Source organism: Ursus arctos, unplaced genomic scaffold (genome assembly GCF_023065955.2).
Source record: "Ursus arctos isolate Adak ecotype North America unplaced genomic scaffold, UrsArc2.0 scaffold_1, whole genome shotgun sequence".
In the NCBI taxonomy this organism is placed as follows: domain Eukaryota; kingdom Metazoa; phylum Chordata; class Mammalia; order Carnivora; family Ursidae; genus Ursus; species Ursus arctos.
The window spans coordinates 98,189,658-98,208,560 of record NW_026622763.1 but is presented as its reverse complement, the minus strand read 5'-3'; the positions used below and the strand labels follow the sequence as shown (position 1 = coordinate 98,208,560).

General features: G+C 41.2%; 1 protein-coding gene and 1 pseudogene across 1 annotated transcript; both read left to right on the top strand.

Annotated features, from left to right (window-relative positions):
- The first annotated feature begins 5,045 nt into the window (after positions 1-5,045).
- Positions 5,046-5,474, top strand: LOC123000674 (protein mago nashi homolog; annotated as a pseudogene).
- Positions 5,475-5,767: 293 nt separating this feature from the next.
- On the top strand, positions 5,768-17,544 carry TM4SF20 (transmembrane 4 L six family member 20). Its single transcript, XM_026491786.3, has 4 exons — positions 5,768-5,998; positions 11,171-11,236; positions 14,795-14,946; positions 16,853-17,544. The coding sequence occupies exons 1-4, from the start codon at positions 5,816-5,818 to the stop codon at positions 17,139-17,141; spliced, it is 690 nt and encodes a 229-aa protein (XP_026347571.1). The 5' UTR covers positions 5,768-5,815; the 3' UTR covers positions 17,142-17,544.
- The last annotated feature ends 1,359 nt before the right edge of the window (positions 17,545-18,903 follow it).

Genomic DNA, 18,903 nt, shown 5'->3' with positions numbered 1-18,903 from the left:
CCTCAGCCTCAGGTTTCTCTTTGTACCATCTCTTAAGGGATCAGTGAGGACACTGAAGACACGTGGAGAAGATCAGATGTCACAATTCGAATCAATGCTTATAGTTCAAGATTTCGGAGTCCGACTGGCATTGGCTGGGCAGAAAATAAAGACGACAGTAAGATACTTCAGACCCTCAGAGTCCTATTGTAAATATGTCACCGGAACACAGAAATTCAGAACTCAAGTAAGCTATTTTATGAGGCCAAATTGTGTTAAGGAAGTAAACCAGAGGTGCTGCAAAATGTGCGCAGGGAAATGGAAATAAACAGTAGCAAGGAACTAGTCGTGTGCTTGGGTCAAGCCCAAGCCGAAGATGGTAGATGAGGGGGGCCCCAAGCAGAAGGCGGCAGCAGACCTCCCTCACCTCCTGAGTCTCCCTCCTCACCTCTCCTGAGTGTTCTCTCCTGACACCGTGGGGTGCTGTGGCTGTGGAAGTTGTGGCGGCTGCGGCGGCTGCGGTGGCGGCTGCGGCGGTGGCTGCGGGGGCGGCTGCGGGGGCGGCTGCGGGGGTGGCTGCGGGGGCGGCTGCGGCGGCTGCACCACCTGCAGGTGCTACCGGGTGGGCTGCTGCTCCGCCTGCTGCCCCTGCTGCTGCGGCTGCTGCGGGGGCTGCTGCAGTACCCCCGTGGTCTGCTGCTGCCGCCGCTCCTGTGGCTGAGGCTCCCGTGGCTGTGGCTCCTGTGGCTGCGGCGGTGGGAAGGGCTGCTGCCCGCAAAAGGGCTGCTGTGAGAAGCAGTGCTGCTGCTAGCCGGCTGGCCGGCGTCTGGGCAGGTGCTGCAGGGGACAGGCTCACTCCTGTGCTTAGATCCTCAGACATTTTGAACTGTCATCTCATCTGGTTCACCTAAATATCAAGCTTGTAATTTAATAGAAAGACACCTGGTTAGAAGTCAGAAGTACCAAATTCAAGTTCATGGTCTGCCAGAGCAACCTGACCATGTACAAGTCACCTTAGCCTCCCTGAGCTTACTGTCTTCCTTACTCATCTGTAAAATAATAAGTCTGAACTAAGAGTTTCTGGTGACCTTACAGCTTTAGCAGCATATGAATCTATTAAGTTCTCAAAACTAAATTCACATTTTCCCCACCTCACAGATTCCCTTATTTACTTTGGCTATGGTAGGCATTAAAATGTGTTTATATATGTGTGTGTGTGTGTGTGTGTGTGTGTATGTATTGTTTATATACGTGTGTATATATATATGTATGTACACACACACACACACATATATATCAACATACAAATATACAAATAATTCTCAATCCAATGTAATCTATCAATTAAAATCCACGCTGCAAGAAACTCTCACTCTTGGGTTGAAAAAACTCACATTAATGAACTCAGTGGAATGAAATAATGCTTTTTAATATATTTCATTCTTTTGATATATTTACTTTAGTGTTTGTGGAACTTCTGCACTTATATTCCTACTTATATCAATTATGTACTATACATTTCTTATTTCTAGTGTTCTCAAATTTTCCTAAATATATTTTTTCAATAAAACAGCAGAAGCCAAATTCAGTGATCCAAGGTCCAGTCACTAGCCTTGAGGTTGTGGAGGGTCAGTGGCAGCAACAGTGGCCGTGGCTTCCTGGGCAGTAGCTCTAGTGGTATATGCTTGAACTCAATTATTCCAGAAGGTGCTTCTTGATTTCTCTCCCTTCTGACTACTGCAGGTGCAGCAGCTCCCCATGGGCCCATTCAGCAGTCATGTCCTGGGAGGCATTTCTGGAAGCCAGCCTAGAACCTACCCCTCCAAGCCTCCCAGTAATTCATACACATAATTTCCCAGCTATATCTCTAAGAATTTTGGTTTTCGGCAACTGACACTGGTGGACAAAATGCCCCTGACATTGCTTTGTGTCAAATTCTAGCCATCCTCCAAAGCTGGGAGGGATCTTAGCTCCCCGTCTATCATGACAGAATCCTTCCTTTTTCTAACTTGTTGCTTTAGCATGGCATGGGAGAAGTTATTTCTGTTCTTTTCTATCCTTGACTTTTGTAACATTTGGTTTTAGCTTTTTTGGGGGAGGGGTTGTAAAAAAAGTAGAAATCCATTTAAAATAATGTAAAAGGAGTAATTGTATAATATAGAGGCATCTGACAGAAAACAGAGACAGAACCTACAACCAGTGTTCATGGGGTGGGAATCAAGAGGAAAGCCTTCGAGAAGCCAAGAAGCTACTCTCTCTGTCTCCCTCTAAAACCTCATGGTCTCTCACTTCTTTCTACACACCTGCATCTTCTCTACCTCCTCTTCCTCCTCTTCCTTCTTTTCTGTGGGCTGGTTTCTCTTTTTCCCCTGGCATCGCTTATGAATTTATATGACCTGGTGAGACTGCTAATTGCCCTCCCAGTACCCTCTGTCTCCTATCCCCCACCCCATTTAACTGGGCATGAATCACTTGAAATAAATATTACTTAATCCCCAGACTCCCTTGCAGCTAAATGTTGTCACATGGCTACATTCTAGCCAATAAGATGGCTCTTTAAAAGGAAGAAGGTGGGCCTTTCTCTTCCTTTATCCTTCAAAGTAGAGAACAGATATGGTTAGAGCTATGGCCCCATATTTCGAGCATGGAAGGATCTCTGAGGAAGTGGAGCTATTATTCTGGCTCTTGAGTATCTGCCTTCAGACTTCCTGTGAAGAACTAATTGCTATCTTAGTTAAGCCATTGTTATCTTGAATTTCTTCTTACATGCAACTTAGAGCCTAATCCTAACTGATAAGCATGTCCTCCCATTTCATGCATAACAGAGAATAACTAGTATCTTTTTCAATTCTAAACTCCTGGGAGAGATTGGAAGAACTAAGCTTCTATACCTATTGGTATTTCGATTAGCAATGACCAGGGCAGCAAAGCTCCATAATACAAATGAAAGACAGAGGGTCTACTCATATAAATTGTGGGGCTTGTTTTTACAGAAGGAGTCGTATGGATCAGAAAGGTACCTTAAGGGTTGTCTGCTCTGCTCCTTCTTTTCTTTGGAGGCAGATTCCTTTTTCTGCTTTATCCATAAATATCTTTCCCTTCATAATACAGGCTATATTTCTACATTTTTACACAGTTTTTCGGTTAGCCACAAGTGTAAAGAGTACCAAACCCAAGCAAAAGTCAGTTTTGTTATGGCCACCAGCAAAGCATGCTATTTAGTTTTGGTCTTAGAGTCTAGAAGTCAGGTAGAGTAACAAATTCAGGTTTCCATGAATAAACTAGGACCTGAACAGTTCTTTAATTCAGCTCCTTATGAAGATGGGAAAGGATTTGAAATTGCAAAGTCCACATCTGAAAATAAGTAACTACCTCTTCCCATGCAGTCATCTCAGCAATAAATATATAATTTACTTATATATTATTATAATTCCATAGTCATATAAATTATATAATTCAACAGAGTGGTAGTTTTGTTGTTGTTGTTGTTTTGTTTTTTTAAGAAGGCTCCACACCTGGTGCAGAGCCCAATGTGGGGCTTGAACTTACAACCCTGAGATCAAGACCTGAGCTGATATCAAGAGTCAAACATTAACTGACAGAGCCACCCAGCTGCCCCAATTAATTGTTAATATTTATAAAATAAATATGAAGCTGTTCTTGATACCTCAACCATGCAGAAGGATCAAATAAGTATCTGCTTTCCCTCAGTGCTGCTGTAGCGTGGGCTTCTGTACTGGTGCTCCTTCCGTCATTATCAGCGCGTGCTATGGAGATGGGTAGAGTATTTTTTTAAATTTAATTTTGTAATTTTTTACTTTTATTTTTAATGGATGGGGTATTCTTAATCTGTTTGGAACTGGAAACTGGAACTAACGTTTCAGGGTCGCCCAGTGGAACACACGCAATGTGTCCTCCTGCTTCTGCAGCTGGCGTGCTCCTCTCCGAGACCATGACACCTGAGCTTATGGAAAATACTGATTCCACTTCTGCATTCACTCATCCACCCATTCATCCTTCCCAGCAGCATCTGCTGAAACCATGTTCGGGGCCGGAGAGGGGAGTACTCAGCAGCAGAAGGCAGGCATGGTAAGTATGGGAGCGGCCTATGTTTGACTCTCTTCTGGACACGCGCTGGCTTGTATTTCATCACGCACTTGATCTCAAGCATAACCGAGTGACCGTTTGGCCAAGAAAATGCGAAAAGACGTGATGTGGATCTCTCCTGGACAAAAAAATGTTAAGACCCAGGATGTAGCTCACCACATCTTTTCACTCTGCCTCCACTATTGTGAAAGCTGGGATCGAAATGGCTTGTGCCCCTGAATCTCTCAGGAACAACCATAAGCAGAAACCTCCTGTTCATCTACGTTGGCCGATTAGCAGGCGTGAGAACTTTGGCATTTAAAAGCTTATCCCAACTGAAGGAACCTTTTCTTGAGGCGCTCACAAACTAGTAGGCCGATGCCATGAAGCCGCAGGCCAGAAATGTACTACGCATGACCAGGTAAGTTCGCAAGGTTCGAAGAAAGTAAGACGTGATAATCTGCCTCTCCGTCTTTCTCCTGTTCCTGTTTCATTCTGGTTTCCATACTTGAACACGGTCACTCTTCCAGTGTTAACAGAAACTCCATCTAGCCTTAGACGGGCCACCTCTAAATGGATTTGTCCAAAAGACTCAAATAATATGACATCAAAAAAATTTTTTAAATTTTGTGCGTGTGAGCGTACAGCCTGAAACTGAGCCTTGACATTTTGACTAATTGAGAACGTTCGCAGCAGAGAATATTTTCTGTTTTGTATAGGCTCGTTTTTTTATAGGACATTTTCAAAATAAGGAACTTCCGTAGGTGGTAATAATATCAATACAACGGGAAAATATGCTTTATATAAAGTGGATATTTTTGTTTTTACTTTTTATCAGGCATACTAGTAAAATGTATTAAGGAAACATATCTTAAACCCATCCTTTTTTTTTTTTTAGTTTTCATCTCTTTATTTTCTTGCATAAATGTATCTAACAGAATCTACAGGTTTTTTCCCCATTTTGCTTCCCCTATGGAGCCATGGAGAGTGACCTTCATCTGTGCTATTACGTGGGTCACAAGGGCAGGTTTGACCACAGGTTCCTGCAATTTCAGTTCCCACCTGACGGGAAATCGAGATATGCCAATAACAGCAATTACACAAATGATGTCATGATCAGGCTTATGTACACAGAAGTGTGATGGAGATACCGAGCAGAATAATTGATGGCAGTGTGATAACCAGAGAGGATGATGCTCTGTGGTCTCCTCCTGATGGGCTGGCTGGAGCTTGAAATTGTCTTTGGAGATGAACACATTTCTTTAACAACATCGACAGTTGGCTCTCTTAGTGATGTCAGTCAATCCAAGGGTCCAGAAGGCTTACAGGTACTTTATTATCTTGCCCAGGACCTGAAGTGTTTTGTCTTCAGTCTTCCTAGATTACATTTCCAGATTAAGCCTGTGTAGATTGAATACTGGGGTGGACACAAGGGGGGCAGATGCAAGTAGCTGTTTTTAATAACCATTATCAGGAAATTTTTGTGTATATCAGGGCAATATTTTTTTATAAACTATAAATGGTTGTCGTTAATAAATAGATAGGGAACTGCAAAAAAAGAAAAAAAAATCAACCTACTTCCTGTAACAATTCTCATAATAATGCCCTGCCCTAGTGGATGGACTCTGAACTTCCCGCAGTAATTTTTCATAAGTTCTAAACTTTAACTAGACGGCTCAGGATAAAAGGCAAGACAGTGCCATGCAAGCAGCCACTTGGACAGGGTTTCTCATTGAACCAGGGGGTGACCATGACCTGCTGTGAAGGATGGACATCCTGCAATGGATTCAGCTTGCTGGTTCTGCTTCTGTTGGGAATAGTTCTCAACACAATCCCTCTCATTGTCAACGTTGTGGATGAAGGCCAATTTTTTCACAACCCCATCTCTTGCTTTGAGTGGTGGTTCCCAGGAATTATAGGAGCAGGTCTGATGGTGAGTAACATTTATTTGGCTTGATTTGGAGAAAGGCCTGCCTATTTTACTAAACTTCTGAACACCATCTTTCAGCTTTACAGTGGGCTATGTCTTGGCACAGGATACCGTCAGGAGCAGCGGAATGGTATTGATTTATACTGGCCTCAGTGAAGAATGACAATTTAAATAAACTGTGGTACGGGCTAGGGAGCTTGGGCAAAAAAAATTAATAATTTGATAAACATTGGTTGGGTTGTTACCTATCATATTTCTTCACATATTATGCGTTCTCCTAAGCTTTATAGTTAGTGTTTAAGATGTTTTGAATCCCTTGCCTCCGCTTTCCTTTGCCAATACTAGTCTTTAAGTATTCACAGGAATATGGGAGTGGGAAGTGCTACCTAAGGGAGTCTGGTTAATGTTAAAGAAATGAGCTTTAGTTTGGGGGGATGTGTGTGTGGTGTGTGTTTCAGTGATGATGAGTTACCGCTGCTGGTCTCATCCCAGACGTCTGTGAAAATACTCTTGGGTCATTACATGTTAAACTTTAGATAAAAATTTGCCCTTTGGCTGGCACACTGGATTTGAGACCACTCTGGCACCAAAAAGCCATTTTAGGAAGCATTCCTCAAAAGTCGGTGGTTTCCTTCCCTTTAACATCGTGAGCAAAAGGGCTATTTCTTCAAACAACCCTGAGAGTTCTCTTCCAGTCTGAGAGAAAGTGATCAACAGGACTCAACCACGATACAACTTCCAATCCTCGTGTCTGCTCTCTACCCTTCTAGAAGCTTCTCTTTACTTAAATAGCATGAGCTTTCTTGCATCTTGCTTGGACTAGAAGTCTAACCAATGAGGGCAATTTCCATGAAGCCCCTAAAAGTTCCTCGGTTAAAACAATCCATTTAGAATAACTTATGTCTCTTTAACTATAAATTGGCTCTACTACAAACCCCGTCTCAGTTAAAAACAATTTCTTGCTCGCGTTAACGGAGCCTGAGGTGGTGATGGTACACACCTACATTCTATGTGTGTTTATGTTGGTGGGGTGGGAAGGTTGGGGGGGTGAAGACAGAGAGAAGGGCGCACAGAGTACTGCTAAGTGCCAGCTACTGGGTTCATACTTTACACGCTTTCATTTCATCTAATAATCTGGCTAAGCAGATATGATCATTGGTATTTTAACAGATCAGCAAACAGACGGTGAGGAATGTTAACAAGACACATAGTAGGTGTGAAACTCAATTCCAGATTTATCTGATTCCAAAGCCCTGTTTTCCACCAGTATTAGCACCATAATCCTCAACAACTGTTTCCAGTTGACAAAGGGGAAAGACAAAATCCATAACCTAATCCATAAATTCAAGTGGTCAGGAAACTGAAGCATAGAAAGGTGACCTACATCTGTGAAACAGTTCCAGAAAATCTGGACTTCCTGGCTCTATGACTACATTTGCTTTATCATCTTCAATAAGTATTAATGAAGACCCGGAATCACATGAGGGATCTCTATTACACAATATTGTAGGATGTCATCAAGGCAGCAAACAACTCCTTGGAAATTTCAATAGGAGTTTTACAGGCTGAGCCTCACAAGCAAGGTGCTAGGTGATAGAAGGGCTCAGGGTACAGGTATGTTTTCATGATCCTTGGCTATAAATAGAATGTGGAAGAATATCTTTTCAAAGGGCATCATTCAAAATATTGAACTCTTCGTATACTTGTAAACATGCAGAAAAGTTAATAAGGAAGCATTCACTGCCTGTGATCATACTCTTGTCATAGTTCTTGGAATTTTTCTAAAATTGCTGTGGCATTTTAAATTTTCTTCAAAAACAGAATTTTGCAGGGGTGCCTGGGTGGCGCAGTCGTTAAGCGTCTGCCTTCGGCTCAGGGCATGATCCCAGTGTTATGGGATCGAGCCCCACATCAGGCTCCTCCGCTGGGAGCCTGCTTCTTCCTCTCCCACTCCCCCTGCTTGTGTTCCCTCTCTCGCTGGCTGTCTCTATCTCTGTCAAATAAATAAATAAAATCTTTAAAAAAAAAAAACGGAATTTTGCTGGAAGTAGCTAGTAATAACTACAGAATTCATTATTGATTACTTCATAAAATACGCATTCGTTTTATGGTTTTATGATTTAGTGAAAAAAGAGGTGAACCTTTTCATCTTTTGAAACTATGACTAAGAGTAGATGTTACGTAATTACCTTCAATCATCGCCTGCTAAGTGGAAAATCAATACATGCTATTTTTTTTCAGGTACTAAAAAGAAAGACTTGAAATGTTTCCTCTAAAAAATGTAAAGGCCATTTTATTTTTATATGAGATCAGTTGGAAGTCTGATCTTAATCATGTTTATTCATTGAGTGCACTTATTACATAATGATAATTTATCAATTATTAAAATCTTAACAGAGAAAAAATTGTTAAATGTTAACCAAATTAGAAGATACTGTGTATAGCAAGAATTTTCAAAATGCAGTTTTTATATTTATGGTGAGCTATGGCTTTGTGTGTTACTCTCATGTTCAAGTACTTAGGAAAATCCCAAAAGTTTGCATTCTATCAGAGTTTTAATGATCTAAAAGCTTTCTTGTACTTCATTTGTAAAATACATTACTACCTTACTTCTAAAGCTGGATAAAAGTACGGGTTTCTATAAGAAAAAATGAACAATACTACTTTTTCATAAAAACAAAAGTCTATCAAGAATCTTAATTTCACAAAAACTCATGCATTCAAGTGTACTTCGGAATTGAAGAGAAAGAGAATTCTCCTAATTACTAATTTTCAAAGGAGATTATCTGGAAGATTTATTATAATTCAGTTACATATACACACACACATACTTTCCTATTTTACTGTCCAGGGCTGCCTGGCTCAGTTGGTGGAGCGTGCAACTCTTGATCTGCAGGTTGTGGGTTCCAGCCCCACGTTGGGTATAGAGCTTACTTAAAATAAAACAAAATCGCATTTTACTGTCCATCTTATAAAGAGCCCCTCCAACCTCCAAATGTCTCTCTCTCATCTGAGTGGTAAAAATGGTTGAAATACAGTGGATTATCAAGTTACCCATAATGATGGAACAAAGATGTGCTAAGATGTCATGAAGTCAACTGGGTGTGGATTCATATACCACAAGCCATTGTTACTTTAGAAAACACCTTTTCAAGGGAAAAGAACTATGAAAGTAAACGTTCAGCATCTCTGAAATAAATTAATCCTCCAGAAAGTTAGAGTTTAATTTACATCAATAAGGAAAATAGAATGATTTATCCATTTAAGTTGTAACTTAATGTTGTTCCAACTTTAGCAGACTCATTACATTTCTAAATTAGGAGTTGGGGAGTTTTTTCTATGAAGAGCCAGATAGTATTTGAAGCTTTGCTATCCAGACAGTGTCTCTCACAACTATTAAATTGTACCATTGATGTGTGAAAGCAGCCATGCACAATATGTAAGTAAATGGGCATGGCTGAATTCTGATAAAACTTTATTTATTAAAAAGAAGAGATGGTGGGTCACAGTTCGCCAGTTTTTTCTAAATTATTTAAGTGCAGAAGACATTCTAGCTTATTAGTACAACAAAAGAAGCTTAGTACGTGAATGCTGACACCTATTTGGGAGCTAAAATTTATTTTTTCCTTTTCTTCTGGGCTCTCAGCTATGCCTCAGAGTGGCCGGGCTGTCATACATACATGTGCCCCCGAATTATAAGAGTGTCGGTGTTCAAGGCAATATATAAGCACAGCTTGATAACAATACCGTGTTCTCCGCAAGTGACGTGGAGTCAGCCCATCGTCAGACGGGGTGAAGTTTGTCAGGAAAGCTGCCTTGTAAGGTGTAAATCTTAGAGCTGTTCTAAAAGAACGAAGGTGGATGTGGGCCTGAAAAGAAGCAACAGAGAAAGAGCAGTAAGAGGAGGACGATGAGATGAGCCGGGTGGTGGAGCGAGGTGGGAGGGGGGTAAAGACGAGAACGAACAGAGTCTATGGAGGAAGAGAGAACTGTCAGAATTGGCCAGTGTGGAATCATGGTTGAGAGTCTGGGCTCTGGACCCCAAATGCCTAGCTTCGGATCCCCACTCCTCCACTTTCTTAGGCCAGTCACTCAAACTTGCTGTGTCTCAGGTCTTTTATAAACTGGGAGTCATACTAGCGCCTGCCTCATGGGATTGTTACGAGGCTGGAAGGAACTGAACCATGTTCAACACCTACCTGGCCTGTTGTTAGAACTCAATAAAACGTTAGAAAACAAGAGTGGGAGGAACAAGAGAGAACAGCTTTAGGGCCATTGTGCTGAGAGAGCAGAAAAAGCTTACGGCTAAAATTTCTACAGTGGAAGGAAACGATCTACATTTTACTCTTCAATGACACAAAACTTTTTCCAGTAAGAATTCCGAGTCATAGCTGCTGACTAGATATGACTCAAAATTGAAACCTAAGCCTGAGAATGAGGCATCATTTCTCATAGTTTTCCTCAGTGATGTGCATCTCCCTTGACAGAAAAGGCACTATATGCAGGATTCCCAAAAAGTGAGGTCATGACCTGTCATGGATACATGAGCAGAAAGGAGAATGTGGAACCCAAAATAATTCTTCGGTCATAAGCTTGGTAACCGGTGAGATGGTGGTGACCCTGGGGGTAGGAGAGAAGTTAGGAAGTGGGAGAGGGTGGTGACAGAATTCTTAGTTCCCAACTGCCAGGCAAACAGTTTCCTTTCTGGATGCTTGCCAGGTTAATTTATACAATTTTTGGGAAATTGAATAAGTGGTCATAGATTATAGTAACTTAAAAAAAAGAAAAGAAAAGAAGAGGAAGAAAGAAAAAAGAAAAAAAAGGGAATTTTGGATGATGCAAACAATTCTTTCAGAAACATTCCTTCCAAAATAATGAATAACTAACTCATTCTAATCCATTTAAAATCCAAGTCTCTCTAAAGATGAGAGTAAAGCAAGAATGTAGATGGGAGAGCTGGAAGCTGTGATCCTGAAATGCCCCCGCTTTCCCCCACTTTAATCTTTGTGCTTGAAATGGGAATCCCAAAGGGCACAAGATCAAGGGATATTGCCAAATTTCCCCTTTTGTTCTCTCGAGCCCAGATTTCCCACAACTGGTGGGAGGTGGAGATGACTGCTTTTTCATCTGATGAGAAGTAATCACATTCATCTTTCCTGTGGATGTGATTTCCAGGTCATTCCAGCAACAACAATGTCCTTGGCAGCGAGAAGAAGAGCCTGCTGCAACAACAGAACTGGAGTGAGTATGGTGCCGTATGCCTGCAGCCAAAGCACAGGAACAGTCAGTGACAGACGCGTCAGCAAAGCCTCCCGAGTCCTCGGTAGCTGCCCAACCAGTGGCAGGACCGCAGTCATAGAAACATGCAATTTACAATGATTGTATGATAATATGGGAAGTGTGAAGTGTTTCTTTTTTCTTTTTGTGCCCATAAGAATTTAGCTTTGGAGTCAGTCTTCAGACCTTTCCTCAATCTTCAGTTTCACTAACCTAAAGGTTTTCAAAAGAAAGGAGATTTGGAAGTCACACCCAGAGCAGTAATCAATTTCATATTTCTCGAATACTTGTTATTTTCGTGGTGTGTATAAAAGACTTTGGGAAAGTGTATCCTCAATTCTATGAAAGATTGGTTTACTAGGATCAGAATAATTGTCCTTATCCAGTTAAAGGAGACAATGGTTATTTTTTCAAACATTTACTGTGCACCCATTATGTAGAAAATTGTAACTAAGTTAAAAAGTAAAGGAAGCAAATATTTGTTAACCTTCTGTTACTATGCTCAGAACACTTCCAACTCTACAACCTTATTTAATTCTCTGTTTCATTGACTGAGAAATTGATCCTCAGAGAAAGCAAGTAATTTGCCATGGTAGACAGCTAGTAAGTAGTTGAATTTTTATCCAAATCCATCAGACTCCAAAGTTCACAAATTTTACACTATTTATGCCACAGCCATTGTTATTAAGTAACACTGAGGACTCTCATTATTCTCTAAGGCGGGGGGCGGGGGGTAAGTCAATAAATAAGCAGTCATAGAAAATATTCCTGGCTGAGCTTGAGGTTTTGAAGCAATGGTGCTCAGCCTTATGAGAACATTAGAATCACCCAGAATGATCTCAAAAATATCAAAGCCTGGGGGCCCCCAAAGATTCAGTATTTTTCAAAAGCACCCAAGGTGATTCTAATGCGATCCCAGGGGTGAGAGCCAGTGTTTAAAATCGTGCATATTTATATCTCTATTACATATTTTTATATTTAAAAATTACCCTTTTCTGACATTTGATATTTATCTAGAATTATAATTACTTTGCTAATTGTTTATAGTCCATCTTTGTTCCTGATACACCATAGATATTCAATAAATATTAGTTTTCGGTTTCCCCTCTCTGGCACATTTCTTTTTAAATTATAATTTACAGTTTGACTTTGTATTACCTCTATATTGTACTTACATCCTTGAGAAAGACATCTTGAGATATTTCTAAATCCCTGAACTCTAAAGTATCAGAACACTTCGATAGAATTTTGCCTCAAATCATATTTCCATTAAGAATCTTTTCCTCCCACATATCCTTTAATGACAAGTCATCTTTTCAATGAGCACTTAAGTTTTTTCTGTCCTCGGAGGACAGTAAGTTGAGAATAACCAAGACAACTTTTCATGCAGGTGTGGGGCTTAACTCAGCAGGTTTTGCTCCCCCATATCGACCTTGAAAATCATTGGAATTCATGCTTCAGCAACATTACAGATTATTATGTGCCAAGGAGCTACAGGAACTCTGGAGTGCCAAAGGGAGGGGGTGTGCTATGCAATACTGCTCATGCTCTATTAATAATAGTAGTGCTGGCTATTTAATTAAAATTTCCAGCTTATATTGATTGGATGCAATAAAGTGTTCCTAGGCGCTTTTCTCACTTTGTGGCAGCCATGGGAAGACTGGTGTTGAAGTCATATCATGTAGCTTCCAAGTCTAGAAATGACCAAAGCATCATAAAGGTGACAAAGGCTAGATCTTGGGGTGGGAGATGGGGTCACCAAGGCTTATCTCCTGTATTAACTGTTCCAACTATTTCCCCTGCTTTAACTGTTCCTTGCTCCTTCCCTTTGTCCAATTCTTGGTTTTGCTTCCAAATGCTTTGGTTTTGCTGAGTCATTTACATGAACCCCCACTCGGGAGAATTCAGATCCCCAGGATCACATTCTAAAGCCGGGCTCCTTTGTAGTGATAAGAAGTTAGAAATAATAAATGACCAAAATACAAATAGTGCACTTCTTGATGAGCAAATTAAATAACTTGGACAGTCCAGGGTAGTGTGGAAGAATCTGGATTTGAATTAGACTCCAAACTCTATCATTCTGTGCTTTCAGCTCGAAGAATTCTGGTGTAGTGATTAAAATCTGAGCACTAGGGGCACCTGGGTGGCTCAGTCGTTAAGCATCTGCCTTGGGCTCAGGGCGTGATCCCAGGGTCCTGGGATCAAACCCCACATCAGGCTCTTCCACTGGGAGCCTGCTTCTTCCTCTCCCACTACCCCTGCCTGTGTTCCCTCTCTCACTGGCTGTCTCTATCTCCGTCAAATAAATAAATAAAATCTTTATTTAAAAAAAAATTAAAAAAAATAAAATCTGAGCACTAGCATTTCCCAGAATCTGAGATTCTGACAAATTTGCCAACCTCCCTGAATTATATTTTTCTTATCCATAAAGTGGGAATAAAAGTATCTATCTCTTGGGGTTATTGAAAGGGTTAAATGAGGTAATATATGTAAAGCCTGTATCCCACAACATGCATAAGGGACATAAGGAAGCCACTTCTTCTGCTTACTCATTAAAGGCAGGTCTCCTAACCCCTCTGGGAGTGGCAGTATTATCACAGGCAAGGAACAGGACAAGTATGCCTTCATCTCTGCAGATTTGAAGTCATAATTATCATTGACTAACAACTTCCCTGAAACAACACAGAGCTTTCTTTTTGGAAAGCATACACATATACCAACTTTCATCTGGGCCATAACATTTCCTATTGGCAAATTCCGTGCTTTTTTTCTGCTTTTCTGACTCTCATTCATGAAATGAAAGGTGCTTAAAAGCTTACAGTCTCTCTCCCTAACACAATATGGTTCTCCATCAGGGGCAGTTCTGCCCCCCAGAGGGACATTCAGCAGTGTCCAGGACATTTTTGGCTGTCAACAGTTTGGAAGGGTGGAGGGACTGCTACTGGTATCTAGTAGGTAGAGACCAGAAATGCTGCCAAACATCCCAGAATGTACAGGAAAGGCCCCAAAACAAAATGCCTAATGTCAGCAGTGCTGAGGTTGAGAAACTCTGTGCTTAACACTACGCTATTGATTGATCCCTGCTGAATGCGGGCCACTGGCCACTCACAGCATCAGGGCCAAATCTGGATGAAAGATTTGGGAGTCAGGAGACCAGACACCAAAATGTGGGTGATTAAGATCTAGTCCAGGTTCTGGGGAGTAGGAAGTACACAGAATGGGGGGGAGGTACCAGATGTCAGTGGTCCCTTGAACAGACAAGTCTCAGGCATATAAAGGTGCAGATTTTCCGGAGACCGTAGCAAGCCCAACAATCTTTTAGTAAGTCTAACCAAATGGCAGAGACTTTGCCTTCCTGTTCTTTGATAATTCAGGCCTAATCAAACAGAGATCTTAAGACCTAGGACCACAGGGGGACTGGAGACCAGCAGCCGTTGGTCAGGATCCCACACGTGCTGCTGAGTCTCGAAACAGACCAGGACACGTAAGAACACGTGCCAATGCTCCTCCTTTATTTTCCAGATGTTTCTGTCATCACTTCTGAATGTAATCACGGTCATTGGTGCTGTGTATTGCATGTTGGTATCTACCCAGGCTCTCTTGGAAGGTCCTCTCATTTGTAACTCTCCAGAGAACAGCACATCCAGTTGTGAATTTTCATTCAGTAACTTGAGGTGAGTCTCCTGATTTTCACGGATTGTCTTACACGCTGCAGCTACTTTGATGAGAACAGTGTGGTGTTGACATGGTGCCATGTTGTTCTTTGATGGAATGACTGGAACACAGATTCTTAGGGATTTAGCACATTAATCCCAATTGGCACAATCTCATAGAAATGGAGGAAACACTCAGAATGGTTTGTGGGGGTGGTGGTGGGGGGGAATCTTGTCTAAAAGGAGTAGTTGACTCAAATGGCTTATCCTTGTCTTTTAAAAATCTGTGGCTGCATGTGTGTATGTGTCTAAAGAATTTCTAGAAATATACACCAGAAACTTAACTTTTATCCTTGGAGAATGGTAATGGAGGATGCCCTGGGGAAGTGAAGGGAGCACTGAATTTCTACACTTCCAAACTAACTCAGTTTCTAAGTCCTAAGCATATGTTACCTCTATAATTTAAAAAACTGAATAAAGACACAATACAGGGGGCGCCTGGGTAGCGCAGTCGTTAAAGCGTCTGCCTTCGGCTCAGGGCGGGGTCCTGGCGTTCCAGGATCGAGTCCCACATCAGGCTCCTCCGCTGGGAGCCTGCTTCTTCCTCTCCCACTCTACCTGCTGTGTTCCCTCTCTCGCTGGCTGTCTCTCTGTCACATAAATAAATAAAATCTTTAAAAAAAAAAGACACAATACATAAAATCTAGACCCTTACTTATAAGCCCTCAAAGAAACAAAAGCAGTCGATGGATTCATGCAGACTTTTACTATAAATATACTGCGGGCATGGGAACGAATTAAGTTTAACTCATATAGTGACAATACTGAGGAGTTACTTGTCAGTGGCTCATTTCAGACTTGTAAGATGGTTCTGTGCCTGAATCTAGGCAGAGTCTGTAAAACTGCAAGAAAAGAACAATCTAATTCTCGGTTATCTGTGTGTTGCTCAGTTTGGAAAATAACCAGCATTCACTTCTGTAATTACATGGAAAAAAAATTTCCCCCTTTTTTTCTTGCTACCTTAAGAAAGAAAAATCTCTCAAAACTTGTATCCTGCAGTTGTTGTGAATCAAAAATTTTTTAAAAATTCCCTTTCCTAGATCTGGTTTAAAATAAGAGGTTTCAAGCCCAGATGCTCTACTCATAGGAGAGAATAACTCACCAGGCACCAGGCTGAGCTCTGGAGATAGGAGCCACTCTAGTCGGAGAGACACAGTTACAAGACTGATCCCATGCTTACTGCAAACTGCAAAAAGCATACTCCCATTCCATGTGCTGAAACCACTGTTGTCTTCCCAGGATAAATGTCAGTTGTTGGTATCCAGAAATGCAAACTCTCTAAGAACACTTAGCCTTACTCTGTAGTAAACCAAGGGAAAAATCAGCTTGGGATAGATGGTGTTAGGGCTAGAAGCCTCTCATTTTCCATACCCTGTTACGATGGGCACAAATCCCTTTAATCCGACATTTTTTTAACATGCCTTTTGTCAGTAAAAGTTGTACAGCCATTTTAAGGGCAGGTGCAACACTGCTGTTTTGCACCAAGAATTGAGCTCTGTGCGAGGGGGAGGGGCTCCTTAATTTACGTCTTTAGCAAGTAGCGGAATCCCTGTATAACTAGGTTGAATCATGTGAGATTAAGAATATCCGACCATTTCTGACACAGAAAGTGTCATATGGTTCAACCTAAGAGTAGGTACTATAGAAATGCTGGTTGAGGGATGGGATAGATACTCAGCAAAAGGTTTGCGGCTCTCAGAGTACATGGACACGTGGTCAGAAACCCGGATTTTAGCTACAGTTTCTGGGCGCAGTATTTCAGAGTACTTGCTGTTCTAGTCGACTTGCCTTTTTCTGGGCATAAGGATGCAGCCTTTTCATGGCAAGTGATATTCCTGAAAATCTTGTACCGTTTCTTTCATTTCAGTGACATTCATCCCGAATCCTTCGATCTGCAGTGGTTCTTCAGTGAGGCTTGCGTGGCTCCTGCTGATGTCACTGATCCCACCGCCAATGGCATCACAGCCGGTGACTGGAGAACACACACCTTGCACTTCGATTCTAAAGAAAACAAGTACAGGGTGATCCATTTCTCCGTGTTTTTAGGCCTACTACTCGTGGGGATCCTGGAGCTTCTGTTTGGGCTCAGTCAGATGGTCATCGGTTTCCTTGGCTGTCTCTGTGGAGTCAGTAAGCGGAGAAGTAGAATTGTATAGTTTCATGGCAATAAAATGGAAATATCAGCAGTTTGAATCATTTAAATTGCATTTAAAAGACACTCTTTGGGGTGCCTGGATGGCTCAGGTCTTGGTCCTGGGGGGGGGGGGTCCCAGCTCAGCGGGGAGCCTGCCCCTGCCTCTGGCTTGTGCTCTCTCAAAAAAATAAAATCTTAAAAAAAAAAAAAAGACACTCTTTTAGAAGTTCGAAAATGGGACACTGTCTAGAAAGCTGTATGAGTCACTTTAGGTCAAAAGTCATCTTCAAGGTGATTTAAAAAATCAGTCTTACGTGTATAAAGCAAAAACAATCACCCGTGGTTGACTTTGGGGAAAAGTGGAGAGAAGTTTTCAATTTGTTTTGTATCTTTTGGTACTTCTGTACTATTTGAATATTTTAATTCTATATTCTTGTGTGTGGAGGGAGACGGGAGGGAGGGGGAAAGGAGAAGGAAGATGGGGAGGGAGGGAGGATGGGAAGGAACGGAAGTTATCCTGGAAGTGAAAATATGGAACTTTATTGTATTTCTTTATGCTTTAAAAAAAAAGAATAAACAGATCACTTCAATGATTTTATACCTAATTTCCTGCTTACAGGCCATCTGGGGAAGAGGACATAGACAAATCCAAAGGGTGGGGCAATAAACAGACAATAGTCCCATTTTCAACAAGAAAAAATATAGGAAAAATAAAAGATGGGATGGGCCAAGGGAACTATTCCAGATTGAGAACAGAGACAGGATTCACTGGAATGTGTTCTGTTGGCTCATTTCACTGGGGGAGAACTGGGGAGACCTGTACAAGGATTGGTTTAGGGGGACGCCTGGCTGGCTTAGTCAGTGGAGTGTATGACTCTTGATCTCTGGGTCATGAGTTCAAGTCCCATGTTGGGGATAGAGCCTATTTAAAATAGATGATGATAGATGATAGATAGATAGATAGATAGATAGATAGATAGATAGATAGATAGATATAGATAGATAGATGATAGAGGGAGGAAGGGAGGAAGGGAGGAAGGAAGGATTGGTTCAGGTGATGTCAAAGAATTACTACTAACATTTTTAGTCCTGACAATGGTTTTATGGTTACACAGGAAAATATTCTTATTTTTAAAGAAATGTATATTTCTGTGTTTGGAGGGGAAATATCATGTTTTTAAAATACTTCGGCCAAAAAATGAAGCAATGAAAAAATGTTGTTGTATTTAGATGACAGGTATATGGCAATCTATTATACTCTTCTATTTTCCTGTTTGCATTCTTCCAAAATAAAAAAAAAATAAATGCCTCGAAAAGAAGCCAGTCTTTCAGGAGCTGCTTTCTATACATGCCACTCTTCAAAAGACAGGATAACAAAACCATGCACGTACCATATTAATATGTTATAAAACAGACAAAACTGAACATCCAATTTTGTGAATGTGATCATTCCTGCATTTTATTTCAATTATTTATATGTTTACTGGGCTTAAGGTTCTAGAAGTAATTTTCAATACCTATATTATAGCCGCCCCCCCCAAATTAGTAACATCAAGAACACACAGGCGTATTTTTCCTGCATCTATTTGCTATAAAGACCTCCCTATACAGCTTTATAGGTCTATTCATCCTTGAGGTCTAGCTTCAGTGTCTCTTACTTGAGAAATCCTTCCCAGGGTGCGGGATTCCAACAAACTAAGCTAGCACTTACCCAGACCGCTGTTATCATACCTGTCAGAATGGAATAAATGTTTCTGTGTCCACTACTACCGGAAAATGTGAGA

What these genes read in the sequence shown, in the direction of transcription:
- TM4SF20 (XM_026491786.3), top strand. Translation starts at nt 5,816, where the DNA reads ATGACCTGCTGTGAAGGATGGACATCCTGCAATGGATTCAGCTTGCTG. An exon ending in TTATAGGAGCAGGTCTGATG is followed by an intron (nt 5,999 to 11,170) that starts GTGAGTAACATT and finishes TGTGATTTCCAG; the next exon opens with GTCATTCCAGCAACAACAAT. An exon ending in TTTTCATTCAGTAACTTGAG is followed by an intron (nt 14,947 to 16,852) that starts GTGAGTCTCCTG and finishes CTTTCATTTCAG; the next exon opens with TGACATTCATCCCGAATCCT.